The sequence below is a fragment of the Artemia sp. Qi Xiang Cuo genome, chromosome 4, assembly GCF_049724085.1.
Source record: "Artemia sp. Qi Xiang Cuo chromosome 4, ASM4972408v1, whole genome shotgun sequence".
In the NCBI taxonomy this organism is placed as follows: domain Eukaryota; kingdom Metazoa; phylum Arthropoda; class Branchiopoda; order Anostraca; family Artemiidae; genus Artemia; species Artemia sp. Qi Xiang Cuo.
The window spans coordinates 36,449,181-36,463,068 of NC_142797.1; the positions used below are offsets into that span (position 1 = coordinate 36,449,181).

At 36.6% G+C, this 13,888-nt stretch overlaps 1 protein-coding gene across 2 annotated transcripts in view; it reads left to right on the plus strand.

Moving 5' to 3' along the window:
- Window positions 1-13,888, plus strand: part of LOC148953065 (uncharacterized) — a 72,988-nt gene that overhangs the window by 32,774 nt on the left and 26,326 nt on the right. For both annotated transcript variants that reach the window (XM_089087515.1, XM_089087516.1), the window contains exons 2-4: window positions 739-2,567; window positions 5,656-5,898; window positions 6,883-7,033. In XM_089087515.1, coding sequence (XP_088943641.1) covers window positions 739-2,567; window positions 5,656-5,898; window positions 6,883-7,033 — 2,223 coding nt within the window. The remainder of the gene's footprint in view (window positions 1-738; window positions 2,568-5,655; window positions 5,899-6,882; window positions 7,034-13,888) is intronic.

Below are 13,888 nucleotides of genomic sequence, written 5' to 3' on the forward strand. Positions count from 1 at the left end.
TTGTATTGGTTTTGAGTTATTTTATGACGCTGTTTTTGCTTGTCTTTGGCGTTAAAGTGGTTCTTTGCTTTTTTTCGAAAAACTTTTGGTGGCCTACTTGTCAAGAATCCAGTTAACACGCGATAAGTGAAGTTTCGTTAATGCTAATGAAATAAAACAGAATAGGATGAAAGTATAATAGTTCAGAAACAAATTTGGGCTATATATTTGCACATTGGGAGGAGGGGGGTTAAAACAGCATATATTAAATACGTAACCTAACCTAGGTACCTTTTTTGCCCCTTCAACCCCCCCCCCCCCCAAAAAAAAAAGTTTAAATCTTTGTCACGGAGTGAGCTTTACCTCACTATGCAGCAAAAACCTGTTTTTCATTAAGCATTTTTGGGATTTCGATGCGGTCTTTCCCGTCTGTTTACTGGATTCTTGGCAAGTACCAAACTTCTTTTACGAACGTTTAAAAAAAATCTCTCAAACAAGAAATTTGTTTTGCTTAGTTAGATTAGGAATTTATTAAGTGATGTGTTAGTACTTCAAACTTAAAATTTAGTGCCATGAGGCTTTAAGTATAGTAATTAACTTCTCCCTTTCTTCTGTGAGTCATTCAGTAACGTCCCCCCCCCTTCCACTCTAAAGATTTTTACTGTATGTATTTATGGGTTAAGTGCCGAATGTTAAATCTTAGTTATCTATAGCTTGGATAACTGTTGTTGCTATGGTTGGTTTTTAATTCTCTTTCAGGTATTTGTTTTCCATGGTAAAATGGTTCAGAAGATGAAGCTGCTTATCTATTTACCAAATAGTAAATTTTGGTCCAACTTGTACCTTGACCATTCAAGAAAAATCCACATATCAGGAATATCAAGAGTTTTTGATAAAGTTTATTGGGAAAACAGAAGTATAGGCTTGCCAAAGCAAAACTTCGGTGATGATTCATTTTTTCAAAAAAAACACAAAAGTGAAAATTTGCTTAATCTTTCTGTCTCACTACCTCTCTATGAGATGCAGGATGAACTATTGCAGAATATTTTGAACACAACTGAAATTGATGAGCTTATTCTATTATTAGCGAAAAATGATAATAGGTTAAACTATAAACATATAAGTCAAGTCGTTTGGTCAATTTATATCATAGCCAAAGGTTATATAATGGAGGAAAACCAAGGTATGGTTGACGAAAAAGAATATTCTGACCTGAGAAACGACATCGGCTCTAAAATAATGAGTAAAATGGACCATATGTACTTGCTCGATTTAGTCGAAGCCGTTTTGGAAAAGATGGATTTGGATAGTGTAGTCAGAGTGTTGCTGGCACTGAGTTGGTTGGCATCTCCGTTGACCGAAAGTTTGAACTCTAAGTTTGTTTCTTTGTTAATTAAAGATCTTGACCATTTAAATAGTGAAGGCCTTGCTGTCTTGTCGACGGCTATTAGATATAATAAAGAAACGATTGGCGAAGATAAAAACTATTTTCTTGGACATGTTCTAAATTCTGCGGCTAAGAAATTAGACTGCTGCAAAAATGTTGAGTGTTTACAAAATTTAGCCATTGTTTTCTATAGGACTTCACATCTTTTGCAAGAAGATGTTGTAGGAAAATTTAAAGATCGTCTTAAGCTATTCTTAGACAGTAATCAAGTGACAAAAAAACAGCCAAAATATCTGCTCCGTTTTCTTCAGTGCTTAGCCGTGCAGAAAGATAGAAATTTGCATGAAATGGGTGTGGTCATTCTTAAGCTTCTTGAGCCAGTAATAGACGAGCTGCATCCTTATGAACTTCTGTGGTTAAACACGGTCCTATCAAGAACATTTGAACCTATCTCACTGATTGAAAAGGTTGCCGAGAGATCATCTCGTTTGCTTGAAATGTCAAAATCTCTTACGCCGATGTCTCGGCTTAATTTACTCTCATGCGTTCGGTATGTACCGGCTCCAAGCAGACGAAAAGTTGAAGATCTTCTGGTTATAGCCCTTGAAGATACCAAATTTAAATTCAGGTTTCGTGACATACTACAAACAATCAAGCTTTCTCGAACAAGAAAACCGTCTATCTTGGACTCGTTTTGGTTGCGTATAATTGAAGCCTGTGACAACCATAAGTCTGAATATTATAAGTATATTGTGTTAAGTCAAGCTTGCACTTGGTACTTAGACCATGTGTATTTAAAGCACAGATCTAATCGGTGCAGAGAATTTGAGTGGTATGCCAGGACACAGCTTCTAAAAAATTCTGTTTACTCAAGGGCATATTTAAAGGGTGCACTTCCCTTCATAATAGCTACATCTGATTATGAAATACCTGACTGCATAGTTCAAGCTTTTCAAAATATGGTGCTAAATGACACATTTGTGATTAACCTGATTAAAGGAATAGATTCTTCCATATTTTGGCATTCGACTAAAGTCCCAAGAATTTTGGCAGAGCAGTTTTCAGATATCAAAAAACGTTTAGAGTCATATACAATGACAAGATGTGATGAAATTAAATCTATATACGATTGTAGTAGGGTTGTTTCCTCAGTCAGCCGAAAAAGTGAGCCAAATCGAGTGTTCATGGAAATTTGCCAAAGGTATTTATTTTAAGATAATTATTTTCAAAAATTGTTGCCGTTCATAAAACTAGGGGCTAGAATAAGAACTTGTGGGGGTCCTCGATCTAATAAAGCAAGAACTCAAGTAATATACTTTAAAGAATGGAGCCCTTTGTCTTGTTAGAAGGCCTCAATTTGGGCTCTGTATTTCAAGCAAGTAACCAAAAGGAGGCACTACTGCTCTAAAGAGCTTTCAGTATCCTAGGCTTTCTCCATTAAGATAAATTTTCTGACTAGACCTCAGACCTTAATCCAGGCTCTTTATCTTAAGTGAAGTTACGAAAGTAGGACAGGTGCTGTTTTGTGTCCTAAGTTTTCTGTATCAAAATGAAAGTTCTGACTAGAATCATATAATTTGTTCAGCAATGCTGATGCTTTTTTTTGTTTTTATGCTTTTGGCTTGGGAGGCTCTTCTTTTTTATGAAGTGGGCGTCCTGTCTTTTTGAGCGGACCGTTATTATCTAGGTCAAAGCTTATAGCTCAGTCATAATGAAAGTGGGTTTCGATTTTGAGAGCCATTAGAACTAGATGTTGCTTGAGCGTAGCAATGGCCTCTATCCCTTAAGAGAATGACCGTTTCCGAAATCCCTAGTCGAGCGATAAATTTTGACTAAGAATTAGTGGTTCCGCTTGCCATGGTCTAAAAAAAAGCAAGAGAGGTAAAAAAGTACCGTAAGTAGATTAGAAGTGAAAATGGTTTAACTACTTCTTCTAAAGTTTTGCCCTTTCTATACAGATTTCTTATATAGTAAGAACCTACAAATCCATCCCGAGTCTTGCTATGGTTATGTCTTTTTTTTTGCATTGACGGAATACCGAAACGAATCTCTATACTAAAGACAATCATCGTTTTTTCTGTCTGACTAGAAAACATTAAATTTTGTTTGCCCAGATTTTGGACGAAGTATCATACAATTGTCGTTTAGTAAGTAACCCTAGAAAGTGGACCAGATTACAGTTTTTAGGCTTGGCAAGATTCTTTTCGTATCCGCGACTTTAATATATAAAACCAGGACATGATACAACAGAACGTGATAGGACACTATCTAAGCTACATGAGTTGAATAAGAGTTGACAAATGAAAATTCTAAAGGACAAAGCTACAATGTGTGAATCTGATTCTACTTCAGACACATTCTACTAGCAATATATTCCCAGAACAAAACTGGGCCACACGGTTCAGTATTCATTTCGTCTGTAGAGAAAATTATAGCCAACTCTCACCATTCTCTTTCAGTGTTTACTTTGTTCCACGAAACAGGTCCATGGGATAAAAAAGTGGTTGTAGAGCTTTGCGTGACCTGAAACCGTGTAAAACAGATCCAGTAGCTCAAAAAATTTGTGAATTTCACCTGGAGAGGGGATTCCTTTTTTTTTGGATTTGTATGACAGCTTCCTTGTAGAATTCTTTGACTATATATGTCACTCCTTTGCTGTTTTCAGCGAATTTGGGATTAGACTTCAAATCGACAAGGTTTATCAGTGTTCAAAACTAGATACACTTGTTCCAGGTAAGATGATTAAATTATATGACCATGTCGCCATACCTAATGTTCTTTAGGCTCTTAAGGTAGGAATAAGCGGGGAAGCTGTTGCAGAAAGTCTTCAGTACTATTTCAACTTCTTTTTTCAGCCTTAAAAAACAGTTATTCACACTGGATATATATATTAAAAGCATATAATGTTCCAAGAGTGTCTTTGACAGCCTCCACTCCAGGTCAATACCGTGGTGATGGTCTTTAACTGCTAAGTCCGCCCATTAAAGTGTCAAGGCGTCCCGTTGCTCCAGCATATATCTTACAGTTTGAAAGAAAGAAAGCCAACGGGCTGGAGTCAGGCTCAAAATCCTTTGGAGAGTTGGGTGAATGCTTGAAATTGCTTATACACGTGCACTCGCTTGGCACCCTGCCTAAAAAACCAGTAACATTGCAACACAGATCCTCGAGACCTTTAGAGCAGCTTTTTAACGGTATAATGCACAAAAATGGCAAATATGACATGAACATTTGACAATCAAAACCGATGGCTATTTAGCTGCAATGAGTGTTACTTGTACTTGTTGCAAAACCAGACGTGTACGCCTCACCCGGCATGCAGAAGACTCTGTATGGTTGGCTCCCATTTTCGTGTTCTCATGCCAGCTCTTCAGCAAACTGAAGCCAGCAGATCTCCCACTTTTTGCCAAAATTTCGTAATCATGCTATGAGCGTTGACACACTATGAAAATTGCCCATCACAAAATTATTCCTATCTGCACAAAGTCAAACCCAGTTCCCTAGGTCAACTCCTTCTTTTTCAAGAGCTGTAATATTAGCTTTGAAGTGTGACCCAAATGTTTTTTGCAAGTCATTCGTCATTTTTTTTTTGCCCTGGCTTAGTCTGCTTAGTAACTCTGCTCCTAATAAGGAATTGGCTAAACTTGTGAAATCGTCGCATAGACTATAAGGCAGACCGTGCTTCACTAAGAAGCAAACAATTTAGCTGTTTAATTCTAACAAACGATCTTAAACTGACCTTTGCTGGAAATTAGGCCATATGAAATAGGTATGTCTTCAAAATAACCCAGTTCCCAAGTGTCCAGAAACACCGAGATACACAAAGGAATTGTCTGAGCTAAACTGCTTTGTCCGATCTAAATTGCTTCTAAAGGTCTTTTTAGGAGCAGTGAGAATTCTTTTAGGAGCGGGGGCGCGGGAGGGGGGATACGCTTTAAACATCATATTTATAGATTTTTGAAGTTTGAATTTTTTTCAGTGCCATTTTATTTTCAACCGTTGTTCGTGTTTTGAGAAATTGTGTTTTTCCTATCATTTGGCTTAATCCATATTTACCAGATATACAATGAAAGCAGAGTCGTTCCACTCTAGTTCTAACTAAGCTAACTCCTGTAATCAGTAATTGGACTGACACATTAAAACCGATCATAAAGGCTACGTAATCGTCTGAATTCCAACGCTTTTGGGTTTACATTTTACACTAAAAGGAAAAAAATAATGATCTTGCGGTTTTGTGCAGTTTGTTTTTAGCTGCCTTAAATTTAGTCTCATAATCTTTCTCGTGTTTTCAGGAAACTTGAAGATTCCGATGAGCCTCTGAATTCTGCGATAATCTGTGATATTCTGGACAGTTTTCTGCACAGGAATTGGGCTTTAAATAAAGCTTTCAATGCTTTCGTAAACTATGTCATAGAACAGAAAGAAAATATAGCCATAACTACTATCGGGAAAATTCTACGATCCCTTTATCATTTTGGTTTTGTGCCAGAAAAGTCGAAGGAATTAGCAGAACTTGCAGCAGATAAACTAATAAGGTAAATCGCTAGGAAATGTCCTTGTTTTGTTTCTTGGAAAATCAAAATGAAATGTCCATTGTTACAGATTTTTTTTTCTAAAAATGTGTTCATAAGTTATATTAGGATTTATAAATTGTCTTCGTAATTTTAAACAAAATAATGTGAAATGATGTTTTATTTTACAAACAAAAGAATTGTTTTCAAAATAATGTTTAAAACAATTCAATATGAAACAACAAATTTCATATTGTAACTTCTTGAGCGTGCTTCAACATACTCTAGATGCCATCGTTCGATTTGTCCAGCTTAAAACAAAAGTTCATTCCGAGTTAATCGGTCGCTCGCTTTATATTTGGTTTTGATGACAAGCAAACACATCCAAGCCAACTAGTTACTATTATTTTCCCAGCCAATCCCCCCTCTTCTCTTAGTTTTACCTAAGAGAGGGTAAAACTCTTACTTGTACCTAAGGGAACTCAATGATTGCCTGACTAAGCGGAAGAAAGTATGGTAAGTATTTCTTTCTTTCTCTCTATTCTTCAATGTTTTCCGTCTCTTTCTTTCGCTAAAGCCTGCTTTAAAGGCTAGATTACTATGATTCCAATTATTTGTCTTGCAATTGGGAAAGCCAAAATTTACTTGAAGCTGTTTCATTAATTGTTAATGATTTTATTTATTGCATAAAAAGACAGTTTTTTTTTTAATTTGTACATCCTAACAAAACCCCGTCCCCAACATGGTATGTACCACCATCTTCCTCTTGAAAAATACGAAAAAAGTAGCTAAAAATTTCCACTTTTCGTTTTGTGAGTCCTTGCCCTTGAAAAACTTCTCTGACCCTCTCCCCCCCCCCCTAGCCTAAATATATACCAGTCTAGAACTGTTATGTGTAAAGAAATAATGTTGAATTCCCTTGAAATTCTAAAGAACTGCCCTATATTTTATCGTAATCTAGTTCAGCCTTATCTTGGTCTGGATTAATCAGGTTTATTTTCTTTATAGGAGTACTGGTGAAGTTCAGGGATTGACCATACTCCAGGGAGCTTTAGCCTTGAATTTTCTTCAATATTTGCCTTTGGAGTTGGTCAAGAAAATCTTCAGTGCTTCTTTCTTAGACTACTTAGATGCTGAGATTGATTCTGAAAGTCTCTCGGTAAGTTATTTGTATGACTATTATTATTATGATTTTTATTTTGTTCTAAAGTTGTCGCACAAATAATAACTTTAAATATTTTATTTCTTCTCAGGCTCAATGAATCTATTAATTGATAAACCTGCCAAAATATGTTGTTTTTTTTTCTAATGCTTCAAGAGCCTATTGAATGAAACCTTTATCATTGGAGATGGCTGTTGCCTCCTCGAACTGTACAAAATGGTCTGAATTAAAAATATATGTTCTGCTAAAGCTGAAGTGAAGCTTTCGGGAGGTTTTGTAAATTTTAGAGCATTATCTGTTGGAATCCGGTTTTCAATAAATCATTCCACAAATTGCCGGTGAGTTTGACCGATGTAAAATTTTCCGCAAGAGCAATTGATGATAATACAAAGACCAATTGATAATTCAATTGATGTTGTAAACAAATTAAGAAATCGTCACATAGACGACAAGACAATTCTTTGTAGTTTTGATGTTGTATCTATGTACACAAATTGCGATGTTTAAAAATGAGGATTCATTTTAAAAAAATTAAATACAAAAACATTTTGAATTGATACAAGTTGTAACCTTGGCAAGCATTGATGTCGAAGTCATTATGGAGTTAATCTCGTTGGTCAACAAGTATTCCTTTTATTTCGGTTTTAGAGAAAAATTTTATCAACGGGTCTTCGGTTTAGCAATGGGTGCTCCTTTAATTCCAATTCTGGCTAATTTATTTTTGGATTCTATAAAATGTCCGCTATTCAGTGTTTTCCTCTGTCTCCTTGTCAAACAGTTCGTGGTAATGAACTCTAAGTAAGCAGCGACCCCGCTCAATAGTAACCGAAACTCTAAGAACGGAATTTTGATATCAATAGATACATCAAAAGAATCATATTCTTATGCTCATTTCAAATATATAAGTTTCTTGAACTTTAGCTATACCCATCAAAAGTCACGCGCCTGAGAAAATTCGCCTTATTTTCGAAAAAAAGTGGGAAACACCCCCTAAAATTCATAGAACTTTAATGAAAATCACATCATCAGATTCGGCGTATCAGAGTACCCTACTTGAGAATTTTTAAGCTCTTATCTGCAAAAATGTAAAATTTTGTGATTTTTTGCCAGAAGAAAGATCAAGGATGCGTGTTTTTTGTTGTTTTTTTATAGGGGTGATCGTATCGACCCAATGATCCTAAAATATCGTGTGAGGGCTCATTCGAATAGAAATTAAAAGTTCTAGTGCCCTTTTTAAGTAACCAAAAATAATGGAGGGCAACTAGGCCCCCTCCCACGCTCATTTTTTTCACAAAGTCGTCCGATTCAAATTTTGAGATAGCCATTTTGTTCAGCATGGTTAAAAAATACAATAACTATGTCTTTGAGGATGGTTTAATCTCCCACAGTCCCCGGGAGAAAGTCTGCAAGTTATGAACTTTGCCCAATGTTTACGTATAGTAAGTAGAGATGCCTCAGAAGGTCCCAGGACTCACCCCTGCTGCCACCTACAATTTAGTTTAATGCTGTCAGAACACCATATATGTGCATAGAGTCATTAGTGAGAATCGGTCAATGACCTCGTCTCCAGGTGTGTTTTTGGCACGCCCTCAGCGAATGTCAATGTTGTTTCCGAGCCAAATGTCAAGGTCAATGTTGTTGTTGTTATTCGAGCCAGATGTTATGAGGTTCCGGGAAACAGTTAATGACAGTTCTTTCCTGTTTGAGGCAGATGTTATGATCGGAAAATAGTATTTGTTATTGATATTTGAGCCAAATGTTGTTGTCGTTCGAAGCAAAGTTAATGACACTTCCTTCCTTTTCGAGGCAGATGTTATGATCCGGAAATAGAATTTGTTATTGTTATTCGAGCCAGATGTTGTTGTCGTTCGAAGCAAAGTTAATGAAATTTATTTCCTGTTTGAGGCAGATGTTATGATCCTAAAATAGTATCTGTTGTTGTTATTCGAGCCAGATGTTGTTGTCGTTCGAACCAAAGTTAATGACACTTAATTCCTTTTCGAGGCAGATGTTATGATCCGAAAATAGTATATGGTGTTGTTATTAGAACCAGATGTTGTTGTCTTTCGAAGCAAAGTTAATGACATTTCTTTCCTGTTTGAGGCAGATGTTATGATCCTGAAATAGAATTGTTGTTGTTATTTGAGCCAGATGTTGTTGTTATTGTTATTCGAGGCAGATGTTATGATCTGGAAATAGAATTTGTTTCCGAGCCAAATGTTACGAGTTCCCGGGAAACAGCTACATCCCTCTTCTCAACCAATCAGCGAGTCGGTTACATCCCCCTTCTCAGCCAATCAGAGGGCTCCTCCTTCGAAAGAGGCAACGTCACAGAGTTACTCCTCTCCCCTCTCCTACACTTTGAATTTATGGCGCGAGGACAATCAGTTTCGTTTTAGCTGTGAGAGAGTTGACATCAAAAAATGTTCTATATATGCCCATTGTGCCTGTACACTCTTGGCGGTTGGACTCAATGTGAGAATTGTACAATTATTGATGACTATAATGAAAAGTGTAAATTATGTAATCCTTGCAAATTACATAGAGGCTATGCAGTACAAATTAAAGGATGTAATTCATGTCTTGAGGAGGTGTGTGACTCTCACCCTAGAGGGCACCTATGCTCCGATAGTCTCAATGATAAATGTGATCAGTTGGACAATACATACACAACTACGATCGGAAAAAATCCCACATGTGATTTTAGTTTATTTCTACCATATTGGTCTCGTCTCGGCTTTAAATTATTAAGGGCAGATGAATCTGGCCTAAAATTCAACTTGAGGGCTAACAGGACAAATTTCCGACTGCATCACCGTCGTGATGACACAGCCTACTATGACTATAAAGCATCCGATTTTTATTTGGCAGTTACCGACTGTGATTCACCACTTGAAAACACTGTATGTGATATTGCTTCAAATAGACAGATTGAAACTCGGGAATTTCATAATATGAATGCAAATAGTATCATTGACTATACAAAGAGATATGACAAGAGTGAAGTTACATTGTACTGCAGAAAATGTGACCCTGACTTTGCAGTCAATCAAGATCAATATACAATGAATCCAAATGATTTACCAGCATTAGTGGTTCACGACAGTTACCTATACACCGATGAAGAAATCTAAAAGTGTAGACTTGAAGACAATGTTGTATATATACATTTCATTAATAAACAAATTCACAATCATTTTTTTTAAGCACTTTACTCTTAGGGCACTGAAATCAATATTAAATACATTTGTAAGTATATTTTCCACTAGAAAGTGGTTCAGACGTGGGTTTTCACGATAAATATAGAGAAACGGCTTGTAAGTATATCCACAAGATCGGAACACCAAATATAGTAGCGCATGGAAGCCACAGCTCTTAGTCGTTAGATCCTGCACCCTCTTTCGATTTTGAATAATAGTTTTCCCACTTCTCTCAATATAGTTGCTGACGTGTGGTGTGTAGAATGCGGAGAGTAGACCAAGAGGATCGAAAAATTTGACATTCCTCATTGTTTGAAAGATGCACAGCTCACTACCGGTCCGCAACGTCGAGGGGGTGCTCATGACAATAATCAAGGTATTGGTTACGCTTTGTGTTTACTCCAGACAGTCTGAAGGGAGGCACCAGGATATGTACTGAGACATATAGGGGTCTATATTAAATACATTAATTATTTGACTTGTGTTTATGGTATCTGGTCTATTAGAACACTACTGTTTGGAGTGATTTACCAAGATAGTTAATATTGATTTGATGATATTATTTAAACGCTAAAAAACAGAGATCCGGTGATAGTACACTCTAAGCTCCTACTCAACGAAAGTTCAGTACTCATATTCTTTTAAACAGACAAATCCAGTTCAATGCTACAAGGTGTTTTAGAAAACATATCTTCGGTTGTACCATTTTCAAATAGTTGCGAATCATGATCTAGGGTTTGCATGGTCAACTCGTACAATATTCTTTAGGATTTATCAAAAGATAGATTGTAGAGAGGGATACCATTTACTTTGCACACAAGAGATGAAAGTCCAAACATCTCAAATATATGTGGGCATTCAGTCCATGATCCTATTGCACTGGCGCTTTTTACAAATACCAAAGCCATTTTGGAGGGGATTTCACCATTGATAAAGGATGAATCGGTGAAGGTGCGTGACCCCATGGCAATATGACGGTGATTGGTGATTGTATGAGGAACAAGTAGTTTAATATTGTTACCATTGGCTCTCAATTTTTCCACGGCCAAAGCAACAGAACTCATAACCTGCTATTTGCGTACATGAAGTATTGCTGAGGTGAGGGAGAGACTTACGTCGGGATTTGCGGCAAGTTCCTATTCAATATGAAATTAGATGGTGCAAGCGTCAATGTTATATCCACCTTAACATTGGGCGGGATCCATTGGGATATATTAAATATTTCAATGATATATTTTTCCAACTAGGTATAATTCACTAGCTGTATCATTTTTAAGTGCGTATCTTCCCTCAACATTAGTAATATAATCATATCCACTGGAGGCGCCTCTCAAGTTCTGGTATGACATGGGTGTCATGAGCATGAATTGAATATAGCTTGCATAGTTGGAAGGATTGTTACTTGTGCTAACTAACGTGCCATTGATGTAGACACTAATTTGACGAAATAAATTATGTAGTATACAATTTTCATAGGATATCCCATCGGCTCGAATTGGCATTGTATTATCGGATTTCCGGACTTTCATTTGTAAATCTATAAATGTGGACGATAAATCTATGAAGTAGTCTTCATTGGAATAAATTTGAAAGTGGATATTATCGGAGAGGGGTTGTAGTGGATAAAATTGTTCATAGTATCCATGGTTGACACTCACATCAACATTTTCGGCATTGAACAGATTCAATGAGGCGGTGATTGAAGGTTGAGAATCCTTATGTGGTAGATAGGACATTTTAAGAGAAGAAATCTAGTTTCGATCGAACAATTTTCTTCCTGGGCCTTCTAGTAACACTACGTGTTGGTTTTCTTTTCTTTGACAAAAGGGATTTCTTACGTTTCCGTCCTGAGTAGAGACTGATGAGTGATGCATTGTTTCTTAACCTTTTTAAACCTTTACCATTCTGTTACAATTTCTCGCCTAGGGTTCGTGCACTGGACCTAAGATTTTCCATACCACTTTTCTTTAAATACTTGCCAGAACCCCAGTTATATAGTGTAGAGGCAGCAAAATCTGTCGCAGCCGGTACAAGATATTTTCTAGCCAATGGTAGTGAAAAGCGAAACAGCTTAGCAAACCAGCTGCCAAGACCGCAGCCAGACATTGTAGTACGCCCCTTGTAATAGTCCATTCCATTGCCCTGTTGTCTTGGGCCAAGAGTATTAACATAGCAGTCAATATCAGGACAAGTGAATACCACTTTTCTATTAGACATCTTGCTGTTGAACGATGGGCCGAAAATGAGATGTAATCACAGCCAAACCCTTTGAAATTGCTATTGGATCACTCAACTCAGTTCTTAGTGTAAACTGAAAGAGTTCCAAATAGGAAGTGTTTACTGGAATATACTGAAGATGCTTTATATTGTAGTGGTGATTATGTTCTTGATTGGTTTTTCATTCAAGAACCCGTAGGAGGGGAAAATTTGAATTACCAACCAGAGATGTTTCCACAAATGAGGCGTAGAGAAATATACAAGTGTTTGTGGAGAAGGCAGGTGGTTAGTCAGCAAAAATGAAATTAGTGTTTCCGGCACTTTTACCATTGATTATATTGAGCTTAAAGCCAAGAACATCTTTTAGATTATCATTGAGAATAACCTTTTCACTGGCAATAGGTGAACTAATGTAGATCTTGCCCTCTTCCTTTGAATAGTTGAAATGAAATGCTCCTTTCTTACGAGCGGAAACTCTTTTATTGATAGAACGACATAAATCATTCATACAGGTGAGTTCCTCGTAGGGTAATTCAATATATGGATAATCCATCCAATTGATTTTTTGAATTTGTTCTTGATCACCTGGTGGTGGTGGCCAATCATACGGTCTGATTTTTATTTCATATTTACGATCTTTTCTCAGGATGTCAGTGGTATTTTTGAGAATGCAATCGACAAGAGCCACTTCATACTTTCCGTCAAATTTAATGGTGGGGGAGTTTCGTCCAGAAATCACTTGTTTTATTCAAGTCATTGTAGAGAGGATCAGAAACATTGGACATGAAAGTCACATAGAAATCATTGGCCATTGTCAATATCTTCAGCACTGACCCAAGAATCAAAATCCGAGTTGTATCCTAGCCAGCGAACAAGTAACTGTTTCTTGCCCCTACGAGTACGACTCTTTAATATCTTTTCAATTTGATAAATTTCACTAGTGTTTCTAACTTTTTGCAGTTCATATTCATAAAAACCACCGAGAATCTCATCATCTTTGGTATCTCGTAGTCGATAAGCTATGGGTATAGTGTCTAGGATTTTGGACACTTTAAAAAGTTCGGTGCTCCATAAATAATTCCCCTTTTCAAAAATATTGCTGGTTCTATTAGTTCGAACACTATCGCCTATATGGAATTTCTTCTTTTTCTTCTCATTACCATGTGATTAATTTTTAAGAAAAGCATCACACGTAGTTTAATTGTATTGAAAATTACAAGGGGGAGAATTTGACAGGGATTGTTGTGGTTAGGGGTTATATAACTGCATGATTTTATCAAAATCGTGAATAAAAGCTGATGTATTTTTCAGTGTACAATATCTTGAAATTAATAGACGAATCGTTCTTATTAATCGTTCAGCCAACGCAGCCTTTATTGGACTGTGACTGTGATAGAGTGTTGTATTATATTTCAAAAGAACCTTTTGCACATGA